This window comes from Mycteria americana, chromosome 19 (assembly GCF_035582795.1).
Source record: "Mycteria americana isolate JAX WOST 10 ecotype Jacksonville Zoo and Gardens chromosome 19, USCA_MyAme_1.0, whole genome shotgun sequence".
Lineage (NCBI taxonomy): Eukaryota > Metazoa > Chordata > Aves > Ciconiiformes > Ciconiidae > Mycteria > Mycteria americana.
This window is the reverse complement of record NC_134383.1, coordinates 5,777,972-5,794,212: the sequence shown is the minus strand read 5'-3', so window position 1 is coordinate 5,794,212 and position 16,241 is coordinate 5,777,972. Positions and strand designations below refer to the sequence as shown.

The 16,241-nt window shown below is 56.6% G+C and overlaps 1 protein-coding gene across 2 annotated transcripts in view; it reads right to left on the bottom strand.

Annotated features, from left to right (window-relative positions):
• The window catches only part of OPCML (opioid binding protein/cell adhesion molecule like), a 320,285-nt gene that overhangs the window by 23,545 nt on the left and 280,499 nt on the right, over positions 1 to 16,241 (bottom strand). For both annotated transcript variants that reach the window (XM_075521055.1, XM_075521054.1), the window contains one exon: positions 9,532 to 9,764. In XM_075521055.1, the coding sequence (XP_075377170.1) occupies positions 9,532 to 9,764 (233 nt within the window). The remainder of the gene's footprint in view (positions 1 to 9,531; positions 9,765 to 16,241) is intronic.

Genomic DNA, 16,241 nt, shown 5'->3' with positions numbered 1-16,241 from the left:
CCTGCTAAACCGTGCGGGAAGAGACGGCACGTCGGTAATCGCTGCGTGATCGTTGACTACACGCGATGCTGACACACACGACCGCGCGCGGGCTGACTCATCTCCCGGCCGCTCCTTAGCACCAATCCCTACCGGAGGCGTTCGCCGTCGTGGCCCCGGACTATTTTTAGCTGCCAGATCATTACTGCTGCACGCCTCGGAGCGGAGAGCCTGCGCGAGCGCCATGGCTGACACAGGCAACCGATGTCCCTCCTCCACATCGTTAGCTCCCATTAAAAGAGACATCCTCCTACACCTTTGATAAAGCGAGATGATAGATGGATACCTAGGGGCTCTTCAAACCACCCGATAACAGCCGCTTGCCCACCTCTACTCTCGGGACAGGTCCCTGCAGGGACAGCAGAGGGGTACATCTCATCGTCAGCGCTCTGCGGGGAGATGGTAGGCTCCACGGGCATCGTCCCACCTATGGGTCATGCTCCTGCCGTGGCACCTCACTTACCACCCCCTCTCAGACACCTCCTATTTTGGGGAGACGCAGCGTTCACGCTGCTCCTTCACCTCTCCAGCTGCAGCAGGGGCCTCCCCCCTCCCCAGCACCTCCGGTTCTGCGTGAGCCTCCCGGCCGTAGGCAGAGGCATCACCGCACAAGCGTACGGAAAGTCAGCATGAAGAAGCTCGTATTTTGCCTGTGCTTTCCGTCTCCTTTGTGGATGAGAAGCACAGCGGGACGGTGCTGGCAGCCTCCGGTCTGTCCCTGCGTGTCTGCTGAAGGCACCACCGATACAAGATCTTCCCAAGAACAGCTCCTGTTCGGGGCTGACGCCCTTAAAGAAGAGATGCGGGCACGCACCCATGAGCCAGCTCCCAGCGAGGGAGCACCTGCTGCCAGAAACGGATGTGTTTCCCCAACTCCACCTCATCTTTGGTTTTGGGGTGCGGGGGACGGACACACGGACACACGCAGTAACCCTGCGCAAACGCACCTTGACATCCCATCTCGCCCGCGGGGGAAGCGACTGGGGGCAAGGAGGCGACGTCAGGAGTTTTAGCAGTGTGGCTTCTCGGCAGCGAAGATTATCGTCTCTCTGATCGAACTCATTCTGATGACAGCCCAATCCGAGAGGCTCGTCAGAGTTGATTTTATCGAGATAACGGATTAAGCACATCCGACAGCTACAGTTTGGTCAACAGAATGATTTTTGTCAAACGCCAGCCAAGCAAGCAGCACGCCACGCCGCTGCCTCGCGCGCTCTGCAGGCGCTTCGTTTCGGGGGAGATCTTCCCTTTCCCTTCTCTGGGTCTTAAACGGTCCCTTTTCACAGCCTTCCCCCGGTAAAACACACTTTGTGTGACCCTTTTACGGGAAAGGATCATAACGCATATATTTCAAACGCATCCTCTCTGCTGTGGAGACGAGATTTTCCGGCCCGGCTGATATTCCACCGGCGACCGCAACTCTCCCCCTGCCTGCCTGTCTTTCTGCACACCGGTTGAGTGCAGCTGAAGGGGGAGGAAAGGAAAAAAAACCCCCCACCCAAAACAACCTCCCTACGGATGCCTTCGGAGCCCGGGACCATCGCGTAGGACCTCATAGTTCGTCCTCCTCCCGCAGGGCCGCATCGCAACGCTGCGAGACCCATTGGCATTAAAAGCACAGGCATCGACAAGCGGTGCGGACCCCTCTGTCTGAGCGAAGGCAAAATCCGGCTGTCCCAGGGACCGGCCGCTAATGAGACCTCGCAGAAATGAAACAGGGGCATTGAGCGCCCCGTGCTAGGCAGCATCTCCCAACCGCTTGCCACACACCCTTTTTCTCCAGGTTTTCGCCTTGAGACGGGGAAAGCAATAAAACCAAAACTCAGAGTGTTATACTTACTGTGTAACCACCTGTCAGTAAATTTATGAACAATTAGGAAGTGAGAGTGCTTCCCAGGGAGCTATTTGTGCGCACGCTAAAACGTTCTTTCTGTTCGGAAATATAATGGGGAAACAACTTCTCCGGTTCTTCCCCCTCTTCGCCGTTTTCGCTTTTTGCAGTAATTAATCAGCTGCCACCACACTTTTGTTCTGTCGGTTCCCGGTCCCCACGGCACATCCCGATACCTCTGATGGCTCCGCTCCCGCCGGCTCCTTATTGCTTATCCAAGAAGCCTCGAGAACGGGAGCCCGAGGATGCTCTCTGGGTGCTCCCCTTCCTGTCCCTCCTCCATACTCCCGTCCGGATTTCAGGTTAGCACTTCATGCCAGCCACTGTAAGGACAGCGGCTGTTCCTGCCTCGGCCGTGCATGCTGTTTTCTTCCTGCCAGTCAGGCTCTCCCTCTTTCCAGACCTTCCCCCTCTCCGTGCCCTCGCTCCTTCATTACTCTTTCATTTTTCCCCTTTGCTGCCTCCCGCTCTTTTGATGCTCGGTGCTTTTCTGTGTGCATGCGTTTCCTTCTCGCTTCCCTTTGTTCTACAAGTCTCTGGGCTTTTCTTCTCGTCTTTTGTTTTTTGGTGTTTTTTTTTTTTTTTTTTTTATTCCCCCTCTGGTTCCTTCTTTCTTCAATCATTGCTATTCCTTCCAGGTTTTCTCTAGGCATGCCTTGGCTTTGAATTCACCGCCACGTTGCTGCTGCATCTCCCCCGTTGGGCCGTCTTCACTCTCTTGCCCATCCTCCGTTTCTTTGGGGAGGGAAGAAGGGCGAGGTGGGGATCTGGTTGCTCCTTTCGAGCCTTTTCCTGTCCCAGGACACTGGTCTATGTTGCTTTTCGTGGGCGCTCCGCTCCCTCCATGGGAACACAACTAGACCCTATGCTAGACAAGACTTGGTGGACATCGGCCACCACCTTTGACAACACTGGTGTCACTCTCCAAAACCTGACATGCTCTTCAGGGAGACCTGGACACCACGCTGGGGCAGCGGGGCTCCTTCCCACCAAGCCACCTCATGAGTCTATCACCGACCTGATTCCTGGCCAAACATCTGTGACCTCAACCTGTGCCAGCCCAGTCCAGCCAAGGCATGGTGGGACACCGCGTCCCCGCATTCTCTGGGACTGGCTGTGCTCCTCTCTGCAACTCTGTGGGAGGTGGCTCTGTGGGAACATGAAGGAGAGGGCCCCGCCAACAGTCCTGCCCACAGAGGCGGTGGCATCGGTCACCTCCCGCCGCCGTGAGCGCAGCAATCGCTGCCACATTCCCGGACAGCCCTGCTTGGCACTGGCTGCGCCGTCCCTGTCCAGCAGCACAACTTACGTGCCCTCAAGCATCCTGTCACGACCCTTACAGGCTCACGATAGCTAAGCACGGGGGGCATGGATGAAAGTGCATCAAGACCCCTGGGTGGGTGTCGTGGTTTAGCCCCAGCCGGCAACTCAGCCCCACGCAGCCGCTCGCTCGCTCCCCCCCGGTGGGATGGGGGGGAGAATCGGGAGAGCAAAAGTAAGAAAACTCGTGGGTTGAGATAAGAACGGTTTAATAATTGGACCAAAATAATAGTAATAATAATAATGAATTGTAATGAGAAGGAAAACAACAAGAGAGAGAGAGGAACAAAACCCAAGGGAGGAAAAAACCAGCGATACAACCGCTCACCACCCGCCGACTGACACCCAGCCCGTCCCCGAGCAGCCATCGCTGCCCCCCGGCCAACTCCCCCAGTTTCTATACTGGGCATGACGCCATATGGTATGGAATAGCCCTGTGGCCAGTTGGGGTCAGCTGTCCTGGCTGTGCCCCCTCCCAGCTTCTCCTGCACCCGGCAGAGCACGGGGAGCTGAAAAGCCCTTGACCAGTGTGAACACCGCTTAGCAACAGCCAAAACGTCAGCGTGTTATCAACATTATTCTCATACTAAAATCCGAAACACAGCACTATACCAGCTACTAGGAAGAAAATGAACTCTCTCCCAGCCAAAACCAGGACAGTGAGCCTCCGGTGCAGCCCCGGATCGCAGAACAGCACGACGCCTTGACGGACGATGCCTCCATGCTCCCACTCCCATGAGATTCTGTCAGCTCCAGAGCAGAAGCAAGCTCTGCTCCTGGTCCTGCAAACACATGCCAGGCCTGAATGCTGCATCCCAACCTGTTTCTGCCTCGGGGGAAAAGAAAGCGTTTCCCCACAGCCTGCTGCTGCAACGGCACCCGGCATAGCACCGCTGCACGGGCCAGGGTCTCCTCTCCTGTTTGCGGGCGCTACGAGCGCATTTATTGCCCGGATGCCTGACGGGGAGTCTCGCGCGAGACCCGCAGGCACGGAGAGGAGAGGCACCGAGTGGCAGCGCTGATGCAAAGCCCTGGCAGAGCGACGCTTACGTATCGCTCAAGGTTTTGACCGCTCGCCGAGGCTTTCCCTTCCCGAAGTGGCGGCTTTCAAAGGCCCCCTGCCTCTGAACAAAAAAAAAACCCTGCTCCTCCCCAGCATCTCCCCCGACTCTTCCTAACGGAGCTTGTGCTAATTGATTTTTTCCTCTGCGCTTGCGTTTTGTCCCTGTTGTGCCACCCAGCATCCAGCTAAATAAACCGCTCTGCCCAGCTTGAGCCCCTTTCCTTCCCCGCCCGCTCACACAACCCTAGAGAAGGACGTGTGAAACATTACTTGAAACACCACAGTGTTTTGGGCTCTCGCTCCTGCTGGGAAGACGTCTTTCCAGCCTAAGAAGTGATTTTTTTCCATTTCCCTTTAACAGCCCTTTGATTTCCTTTTTATTTCCCTGCACTCCATCCCCACCGCTACGAGCCCGACCTCCAAGAGAGTTTCCTGCTTCAATTAACCGTTTCGCTCGTTCCTGCCTGGACGATTAACCCAGTGCAGTGAGGGCTAGCCAGAGCCGAGCCGCCAAACAGAGTCATCGACAAAACACTTGATTAGACCCAGAGGCAAAGGGGAAGACGTGCTTGGATACAGCACCCACCCAAACGTCACCGGCCCCTTTGCTGCCTGACCTCACGAGCAGCTTCAATGCCAAGAGGGGAGAAACACACGCGAGGGAGTCTCCTCCACCCATGGCTGTGCCACGCCGGCTGGAGATCTCAGCCACCGCCCGGTAATATTCATGCACTTGTTCCAAAAATGCCAAGAGACGAGCTCAGGCAGGTTCGGAGGACCTGGACTGAGCCCTCAGCCTGTCCAGACCTCGGTGCGAGGAGCTGCATTCCTCCTGGGACACCCTCTCCCTGCTGCCGGCAGGACGGAGGGCAGTCGACCCCCTGGGGACCATACCATAATGAGTGGCACGTACAGGACGGGCAGGTGACAAACACTTTGCTTTAGACACCACGTGTCACCCGGCAAGACAGGGATGTGCCCCAAGCCCCAAGAACCACCTTCGCCATTCCTGCAAACCCTCAATCCAAGAGGTATGTAAAATCTCGCCGGTCTAGCACGCTACGTGAAGCAACGGGAACCTCTGCCAACATTTTGCGTCGGACGTTTTGCGTCGCATTTACTGCGCACCATCTCTTTTCCTCGCTATCGTCTTGTTTCTTAGGTAGAGACAAAAAAAACCCCCTCAAACCACTCAGTAAGGGGTAAGCATCCCAAGTGCAGATGAACCTGCCGAGCAGGGAGGCGAGCCTGCTCCGGAGGTCACAGCCTGCATCGCTGCGTCTCACCCTTTCCCTTCTCCGGGCTCAGCTGCATCTGCTTCTGTACACTACGTACATGTCCCTTATGCCAAACTCTCCAGCGTCTAAACACTAAGCTCTTAATATATAAGCACGTTCTACATTTAGAGCCTATTATCAGGTCTTTCCTACGACAACCAAAGAAGGCTGAGCCGCTCCCCTCACCTCACCGTGCAGCCTCCTGGTAAGGTTTTAATAAGTATCGTGGTCTCAGCTCCTGCCTGGATATCAAAGGTAGCGCGATAAAAGCAAGCTTAACTGTGGCCCTCATGAAATCTGTGATGCTGGGGGGAGCCCGGAGCACGGTCTGCGTTGGGGAAGCTCAACCAGGGGGCTGGTATGGGGCACGGGAGGGTTGCCCTTTCAGAGACTCCAAGAGCCAGTTGTTTTTGGGAAGAAGGAAAAAAATAAAGACTCAATTTGCTTTCGAGACACTTGCTGAAGAGCTACGCGCGCGCTGGTGCCGCTTTGAGAGGCGGCGGATGCGACAATGGACACGGGACCGGCTCTGGGAGAGCATCCTTACGTGGATTTAGAAAACCAACTGCACGACCACAACCTCACCACTGCAAGCGAAGGCCACGGTCCTTTGAAACCCGCCCTGGCTCCCGGGGCGAGGAAAGCGGCACGACGCTGAGACGGGAAAATGGATTGCGCCGACCAGAAACTAACAGTAACAATGCCGACAGCCAGGAGAGGTTTTAATGAAAAATCTATGGCGAGTAGGATTAAGGCAGTACAGAGGAGGGTTCTCTAAATAAATCAGAAACAGAGGACATCTGAGGAATACCAAAGCCCGCTATTAGGGAGCGACAGCCAGTATCGACATTCACCGCTGAGATCCCCGCCAGACAGGGTGCCGCGTGGCGTGCAGATCCCAAAGCAACGTCGTGCTACGCTACGCCGCTTCGGCACGTACGCCCTCCTCTCTACAGCCGCTGCTACAAGGAGGACGCCAGGCTTGTTCTTTCCTGGGGCGCGGACCGCAAGAGCCACAGCCTCGACCAAAACATTGACGTTGAGCTCCGCTTTTCAGACTGAAATACACCCCGTGTCCCGAAACGGCCCATGCCAAGGAGGCACGGCTGAGCCCCGGCTACAGTCTTGCACTAAAACCATTTTGCGGCACGATGCGGTAAGGTCTCCCGGCTTGTCCCTGCAGGCTTGCACCTCCCCGGGAGCTGACGTGGGCTTCACGGGGGGTCATACCCAGAGGCAGGAGGGCTGATCCGAGGTCCAGCCCCATGGCATTCTCCATTCAAGCTGTTTAGGGCAAGGGGAGGATGCGGTGGCTCAGGTTAAATGCCAGTTCTCTCTGCATTTGTAACTCTCCCCACGACACGTCGGCATGCCACGAGCACCGCGCATGTCTTTGAAAGCATCCGTCCCATCGTCACGAGGTGGCCCCCGAAAAAAGAAGAAAAGGGAGACAAAAAAACCCCCTCTGGCTTCTTGCCACCTACGCTCTTATAAACCCTTGTTAACGGCTGTTGCAATGAACCGATCCAAGAGATGTATTAATAACGACACTAAGAGACACATTTACTGTTGACTGTGACTCCCTGGCAGATTTATCGCTGGGTTGCTAGGAGGGAAGGCCAGGCCCCGCAGTAGCACAATTAAAACCCAATTGAATACGGGGACAAAGAATCAATACTCTATCTGGCCAACTTTTAGTTTTGCAAAATACAAATATAAATTAATTGACCTGAACGCGGTTGCTAACTGGTCATTACTGCCTGCTCGCTGGCCAGCTGGCACGGGCGAGGCATGATGCCAGGGCGTGCATGGCCATCCCCTGTGCTCCTCCTGCCCTTGCTGCTGGGATGGCTGCCTCCCTGACGAAGGAGGACCCCAAAACCTCATTTTTAAGTCAATATTTAAGGCCAGGACAGCTAGAACAGAAACAGGGCTTCACTCCTTCCCTGCAAAGTGCTCTGCTTGCCTGCACAGCCGGGACCGAGTGCGTCCTTCGAAAACCGCTCCCCTTCCTCCCAGCGCAGAACAATGTGTTATTCACCCTCATAGAAAACCGGCTCTTCCCTGGCATGCAAGCGTGGAGGCTAACAGCCCTTGGCTACGCCAGCTGTGCCGGTGGGCAACGCCACTCGGTCCCAGCCACCGGAAAGCACATTTTAGCCACAGGCAACTGCGCTGGAGGTGAAGTGAGAACAGAGCAAGGAAGGATTTGCTTTTCTGGACACCTCCATCAACGGGACAGCAAGGTGGCATCTACGGATGGATTTTCTTGGCCTAACAACTTAGGCAAACCGCGTGGCTTGAGCTTAGCACGTTAACAGAGAAATACAGAAACTTCTGAGCATGGTCTACTTGAGCTCAGCCTTCACAACCGTACAATCCCCAGCTCCTCTCGGGCTTCCCTGCAGCTGCAGAGATGCGACACAGCTGACAACCGCAGTGTTGTTGCAATTCAACAGGGCTTGCTCACGCCGGAGGAAAACTTTTCCCAGCACATTTAGGAACACCTCGCCACCAGACCATTGCTCCAGATGCAAACTATCCCTTGCCTTTGCCCACCCAAGCCCGGCAAGCACCTACGTCGCAGGCTGCGCTCCGAAAAAGGGGCAAGGGGAGCGGGCGCCGAGCACCGCTGCCGGTGCACCTGATTTCATTAGGCGCAAAGCACTCTGATAGTGCACCGGTGTTGACTGGATGGATTAGCACGATTAGAGAGCAGACAGCATAAACAGATGAAACTTTGCAGACGGGTGGCTCGCACGCAACTCAAAAAAGGGGAGAGGGAGAGGCCCCGCAAAAGGGGATGGAGGGGATGCTCCCGGCGGTCCTCCGCTCCCCTCTTCCCAAGGCGAGTGCTGCCCGGTGCGGGGTCCCCCGACACGCTCCCGACGAGACCTGGCAGGAAAACCGCTTGGATGGGCGGCCGCAATCAAACCCTGCCTCCTCCAAATGAGAAGGATACACAAATACATACATATCTGTGCTGGGGGCTTCTCGGAGACGTGTCGAGGCCGAGAAATTTCTCAGATTTGCTCATTGCAAAATCAATACCCATCAGCTGTTTGAAATTAAAGGAAAGATTAGGTCCAGGTTTTATACACGCTTTATTGTATTCTGAGAGCTTTCTACTCAGCCGGATAAATCTTCTTTAAGAGGATTAGGAAACTTTCATTATCTTTATCTAACCTGAACTAACGCTAACTCTGAAATATTAATCTAGAGGCCGGACAAAAGCCAGTAGCTGGTGCAAAGCCACAAAGATCCGGAGGTGGCGTCCACCAGCGTGCTACGGGCACCTCCGATCTGCCGGCACCCAGCTCCCCCGTCAGAGCAGCCTCAGGAACACTGCAACCAAACAGCATCTGCTATGCCGACACGCTCGCCTACGAAGCCCCGTGCCAACAGCCCTTCGCGGCCCCGCAGCGACTTCGACACGCTCGTGCACTCTGCCCTCTCTCCCCAAACCAGGGAGCCTCGTGCTGTTGGAGTCCGCTCCTGCACCGCGACTGGCAGCGCTTTGCTTTCGGCTCTTCTGAAGCATCTTCAGATGCGTGCCCGAGCACCTTACTAACAACTCCCCGATGCAGCGAGTCGAGCAACGTGGGTCCCGAGCAGCAGGGATGGGTCGAATTCACAGCAGGGACGGGTCAAATTCACAGCAGGGAGAGGAAGAGGAGGAGGACGCCAGCCCCAGTTTCAGTTCCCTGGTGTCCTCTGCCTCACATGACGACCATACAACACAGCGAGGCTGAGATAACGCAAGTCCATCTACTCCCCATCATGGCAGGCAGTTGTCAACACCCCTGTCCCCAAGCGGCTCAACCCCCAAAGCAAGGCAAGTTGGTCTGATCCACCTCTATCACCAGGAAGGCCTCCAAACTCTTCACATATCTCCTTCCATTACCAAATGGTCGGTTTGGCAATAGTACGTCAAGACCTACCTTGCACGATGAGATGGACGCGCGAAGTCTTGGGGTGATTGTCTGTCTGCACGGAGCAGGTGTAGGGACCCTCATCGTAGACGTCCACGTTGTGTATCTTGATGCTGTACTGGGTCTTGGTGTTGGAGAGGATGACCACGCGGTTGTCTATAGACCACTTGTCATTGCCGGCGTACAGGATAGTGCTGCGGTTCAACCACGCTACCCGCGTGACCCTGTCATCCACGGTACACCTGCAAAGGAAGAGACAGAGGGTCACAAATGCGGGGGCACAACGTACGGCGAATATCCCGCTCTCAAAAGGGGATGCGAGCAGGATGGGAGCTGGGGCGCTGGCTCTCCGTCGCGCACAGCCGGACCGCCGGCACGGAGGTGGCGTGTGCCACGTCCGGGCTACCTTGCTGCCACGTCCCGCATTCCTCCATCACCTGAGATTTCACAGAAATGGCAGGTTCACCAGAAAAAAGCCCTGCCTTTTTCTTTTATACAGAGCTGGGGAGCCAAAGAGAATCCCATTACGTCTGACCTCTGCAAGCCGCACAGACTTTCTGCGCCCCCCTGCTCGCCCACCTCCGCCGCCAACCCCCCCCCCGCCCTCGCTGTGCACGGAGAATTTCGGATGAAGCTGTAAAACTTGCTGACAGTTCGGCTCGTCGGCGCAGCCCTCGAGCCATCCCCGGGGTGATATATGCACCCGCTGCCGGGGAAGAGGGGCGGCGGCACACGCGCGGGGAGAGGGGAAGAAGAGAAACAGCAGGAGACGGCGAAGCCAGCGCGCGGGGAAGAGAAGGGAACATTTGGATAAGCAGCTGTAAATCCTACAAGTGCCTTGAAAACACAACGCGGTCGTTTCCATTATTTATTTCCTGCCTGGCTCCCACCCTCCCCGCTCCGAGACGCGCGGGGGCTCGGCAGCTCCGGTCCGCGGCGCTGACTTACGCTTGGCAAAAAACAAGGGGGGTGGGGGGTGGGGAGGGAATTAAAATGTTCCCGGAGAACACGTCTTTTTCATTCTGTTTGATAGATTTTTCTCGATCTGTTTACTTGTGGCCTTCCCTGCCACCGCCACGGTGCCCGCAGCAAAACCGCCAAGCATTTGGCTAAATTAAGAGCCTGGCATTTCTCGGGAGCTTCGCCTTTCCCACCCGAGGATCGCGGTAGGGGAGCTTTCTCTCGGCATGAAAGCAAACCGGGAAAGCGAACCTAGGCGCAAGCTTGTGCCGGCGGCGGCAGCGCTGCCACAGCTTTGTGCAAGCGAGATCTTAGGGAAAAGGCACCTACACTCAATCAAGAAACTCGTGCAAGTCCCTCTCCGCACGCCTGTAAATTCAGAGACGGGCTGGCGGGCTGGCCCTGTCCTCGTCCCTGCCGTGGCACCTCTCCTGCAGAGGCTTTGGGGGTGTTATATGCCTCCCTTGCTGGGATTGCAGAGCATCACCTCGATCGAGATTATTAATCGGGCAGAGGGAAGGGGCGATACTTGGCATGTTTGAGGGTCCCCCCGGGCGCTCGGTTCAGACGAACGAGCCATATATCCTCCCACAAACAAGTAATTTTCCCCTTGCAGGAGCTGTATGTCTCCACCAGCCACATCGCGTACGGATGCCGGGAAAGACGGATGGCCCTCCGAGCCCGCCGCGGCACTGCCGGCGTGCCAGGAGCCTGCCCGGGCATCAGACACGCCCCGGTGCCCGCAGCGGCGCCGGCTCTGCTCTGCCAGACCAAGGCAGCCTTGTGCCGGCGGACGGCATCGTCCTTGCCGGGAAGCCGAGCCCTCCCTTTGTTCAAATTAACTGGGGGAGAGCTAAGTGTAGCCGAGTTAAGTTCAACCCTGGGGGATTCCAGTCTAGTGGACTATTACTGCTGTCTCACTTCTTTATAATGAATAATAAAGAGATACTTACACACGGCTTCTGTAAATTATTCATTACGTGCACTGGAAAATCAGGGCAGCAATATGTAAAACAGACAACTTGCATGTCTGCGCTTATATAAATATCCAGACTACAGCCCTGCGAGGTACTCTCGGGTCCCCTCATTAGGGGTGAAGCACAAGGACTAGGGTTTGAAGTGACAGGGATGAGGAGCTCGTGCCGTCACCGGGCACGTTCGACCTGCTGCCCGGCTTCGGGTGGCACGTCCCAGGTACGCTTCCCGGGGAGATTTGGGGCTGGTCCGGGACCCCTGAGAGCTGGGGTCGCTCGTTCTGCATTTACAGCTCGCATTTATGGCTCAAAGCCGCACCTGCACACGTGTGCGGGGATGCCCGTAACATGGGCAGACACGCTCACACGAGGAAGGGCCACGACGGCATCACCCTCCCTTGCCCGTAGCGCCTGGCGACCAGTAGCACCCTCGAAACCCCTCGGAGCAAACGGGCAGGAGCAACTTGGAGACTCCTCCTTCTAACAAACTCATGCCAAAAGCAAGGAGGCAAAGGCTCCTTCTCTCCATCCCTTGAGCTCACTCTTCAGTTGTTGCCACTCAACAGCTAAGATGGGACTAAGTCCCCTTGGCTCTGCTTGCTTAGCGTCGTGCTCCTCTCCACCGGAGCCCGGGCTGTCCCCTGCAGCTGCAGGCGGGAAGGGACCAGACAAACCCCCCTCCTTCAAAACACCAGCCCTCCCGTACCTCCTAGCAAAGTGTCAGAGCAACCACCAGCAGAAAAGCCACCCTCCATCAGCCACCACGGAGAGCACGGCGTTTCCAGAGGCGCCTTCTCGCCCGACCTCACCTTCCCACTGCGAGTCTTCCCACGCCCTGGGAATCGGCTCTTCAAAGGCAAATACTGACCGACACCCCGACGCGAGGAGCACCCCGCCAGCTTCTTCGCCTGGCTCCGAAAGCGAGCTCTGTTAGCTGCTAAGCTGCCAGCGGTCCCTCGTCTGCCGAGCTGTCTTTGCTACCTATTTCCAATTGACCAGGATTATGATAATGTCTCCAGTAAGCAAACAGGTAAAGAGACTTCTGCAAAGTGTTTAGATAAAGCAGACAAGCTCTAACAAAGCTGCATAATAAAGCGGGCCAGGAGGTTTTTCCCTTGAAGGAATCTAATTAAGAACAAAGACAAACCCCCATTAACAGTCTCCTGAAGGCGCCATATCCCTCTCCAGAAGAAACCCCGCATTACAAGTCCAGAAGGACTTGACAGAAGACAATAAAGCATCTGTCAGATGGGAGGGAAAGAACCCATCCTGGCTCCGCGGTTCACCTGGAGAAAACCCATCAGCGAGGCGGGGGGAATATCGATATTCCGATATTCCGATGACCGCTATTGGCAGCCCAAACCCAAGCCCCTGGCACCCGCCTCGTCCTGGCTCCCCCACGCAGCCCTTCTTCGTGCAACGTGACCTGTCCCATCTGCTCCTCCATCTCTGCATCCCACTTAGACCCTCACCGCCTTCGAGCAGAGACTTTTCACCATCTGCAGCCCTTCGGCTGCCTCCCACCATGAGTGCTCTCTGCCAGAGCGGCTTGCCAGGGAGCCGCGGATGCTGGGCTTCGCCCGAGCTCCGGCCCCCCCAGCGCTCACGCTGATACACACGGCCTCTCGGGCGATGAACCCAAACGCGGCGGTGCGAGAAGATGCATGAGGGAGGGAGTTAGGGGCACCGGCGCTGTGCCGCTTCCCCTCTAATTGCCCCTATTCCTCATCCTTAAATGCTAATTCTGAAGTTTGCCGAGGAATTATTTCACTTAGTGTCAACAATACGGATAACTCCGCCGATGCGCTCTTTGTGTTCGGTGGCACAAAGTGACCGTCTCCCTCCTCCCAGACCTATTAGGAGAGACCCCTGCGTCGCTCCTGCGGCAGGCTCCTGCCCGGCCCCATCAATGACACTGACAGCCGTCTCCTACGCGCAGGACCATGACGTAACACCCGCCGCCTTCGTCCCCCACCTTTCCCGGTCCACGTCGCCGTCCTCTCCTGCACTGCTGACTCGGCCGAGCACGAGGGCCAAGCCTGGCGCCGCACGTGCGGCGTGAGGCTGGGGCTGCACGAGTTTTCTGGCACTAGTTTGGAGGGATAAAAGGCACGCCAAGAGTTGGAGGAATACGGCAAGTCTTGAAAACCCCTCTCCGTGGGTGCAAAGTATCCCAAGAGATGGGATGCTTGGGACCCCAAAACATTGATGCACATCCCAAGCAGTCCGGGTGACCAGTTCGCACCCGCAGAGCCGGGACTGCTGGTCCCCGGCCGAGCCGAGAGGCTCGGGGGAGATGCTCGTCTTTGGATCAACCCAAAACCCTCCCGTTCCCTTATGCAAACCAACAATGCTCTGCTTTTAAATACTTCTACAGCCCTTCAACCCCAAATCGCTTTTCTCTCTTGTAGGCAACACGTCTCGTCAAAATGACAAATGGAGATGCCGAAACCAGTCGCAAACTGGCTGGCTGACCCAGTTTTCAGTGGCTAAAATAGCTCACCCCGATCGGGAGCGAAGCCCCTCAACAGCGACAGGGTGGTGCTTCGCCCTGGGAAGTTTCCAACCAAAAGTACCTGTCACGGGGGCAGAGCAAACACCCCGGCACCCTTTTCTTTGAGAATAAATTGTTAATTACATTTGCCGGGGAGTCCTAATGGGATTTCTCCTTTGCTTCCGGTACTCGCCCCGGCTACAGAGTTAAAGGGCTCTGAACGCCTTTTATTCCGGGCGGCTGGAGCAAAGGCAGAGGAGATTTATTTGTAATCATCGGAAATAAACACACTTCCTCAGAAGTAAACACAAAAGAACAGAACCTGGCTGGGCTCCCGCTTCGTTAAAGATGCAAATTAGAAGCAGGCCATCAAAACCCGGCGGCTCCTCTAATCCTCTCCCAACAATGTAAACCGTCAAATTAGCCGCGGGTACAATGGCATCTGCGGCGTGTGACGGCGGGTCTCGCACAATAGCTCCCCGAGGGCAGGACTGTGCCGCCTGGGTTTCCATCACTGTCATCCCTGATATTTATTCTTGGTGTGGAAGGCGGGAGGCACTTTGTCTTCATTCCCAATCCCTTCTGCCGGCACCCTGTCTCCTCTCCGAGGCACCCACGGTATCCCTTCTCCCACCTCTCCCATCCGTCCTGGTGCCCAGATGCAGGGTGCAGGGCCCCACTGCATCCCCAAGCTATCCCAGCGCCCCGAGGACGGAGGGGACCCGGGATGTGCCGTTTGGCATCACCCAGCACGACCACCTCCCATCCAGCCCTCACCACCCGCTCGGCAAGTCCCGACCCGTCGCTGCACCCGTGTCCCCCACGGGAAAACAAAGAGCGTGGGATGCACGGGGAGCTCGGCCGGCCTAAACTCTTCTCTTTTTCCCCATAAGCTCCCTCCCTACACACCCCACGCCAGTCACCCCAAATGCCTCTCGCAAAGCCGCGCGCCGCCGGCTCTCGCTCTGCAAGCTTAATTAATTGCCTGGCCCACCGCTACCGTGCCGCTGGGATTCCCTAAGCGCTCCGAGTGCTGTTCAAACAGGTTCTGGACCACCGGCAAACCCTTCCCCGCCAACCGAGCCCTCCGAGGGCTACGGGACCCTCCTGCCCTCTCCAGAGGCTCGGGGCTTGTCGGGGAGAGTTTCTCCCCTCCGGTTCCCCTGCGGCGGAAGTTTGCCCGCCCACTACCGAGCACCAGAATAGAAGCTGCTCCCCGTGAAAAATCAAAGCCCAAATTGATACATTAGAGGTTGCTAAATATAAAATATCCATCTGCAAAGATATTAAGCCTGTGAGGGCAGGGGCTGTCGAGTTGCTCCATTTCAGATAGTTTAATGGTGTTTTGGTCCATGACTGCAGCTCCCAGACATTAGAATAATAACAAGATGATGAGGAGGGCGGGAGCTGTCTGCACGAGGCATCAGAAGTCAAGACTTAACGCTCGCCGTGCAGCCCCTGAGGGGGCCGAGCCGCACAAAACACCTGGTTTAGCACCCGGCAAAACGGCAGGGCTTTGCGTGGCCTCTGCGACAACCCAGGGGACGCAAAGTTTGAGCCCGATGCCGGGTCGGTGCCAAGCTCAAGCCGACGTTGACTTGGGGAGGGGTCTGCACCCACCTTTAGCCTCAAAGGGGCTTGCCCTTCGCCTGCACCCCGCAGGCAGCCGCAGACCCAGGTACGGCCGCGGGCAGCACGGCACGATGCTAAGCACGGGCAGAGCTGCGCCGCAGATGGCTCAGAAACAGGTCCTGGTTTGCACGGGGAAGGGACGAGCAGCGAGGCGAGCGGCTGCGCGGTGCCCCCGCTGCCGCTAAGTGACCGCATCTTCTTCCCAAAGCCATTCGCACACGGGATTTTCTGAATTAATGCTCCACATCGAGCAAATGCAGAAACCACAGTCAGGTCTGTTAAAGCGAGCTAGGCTTTCCCTTTCGTTCCTAAAGCCCTTCTTTCACTCCTCGTTGCTTTTACTTCCAGCTGGGGGGGACACACACACCGGCCTGACAACATCATCAGCACGGGGAAGGGTGGCGCGATGGGGTCGGGCGCTCGGGCACGCTCTGCTCCCGGCTCCCACTTGATTTTCCCACCGTGAGACCCTGGTTTCTGACACGACAACGCATCTGTATCCTGATTGACTCAGGGTCTGCTCAGAAACCCTCTGCAGCCCCCGGGAAGGTCGGCGCTGCCTTCAGCGAGCTCTGGATCGGGGCTCTACCTGAGCCCTTTCCTGCACGGAACCATCACGTCCCTGCCCTGCACAAAGCTCCTGGTTGCTCTCCCTGCCC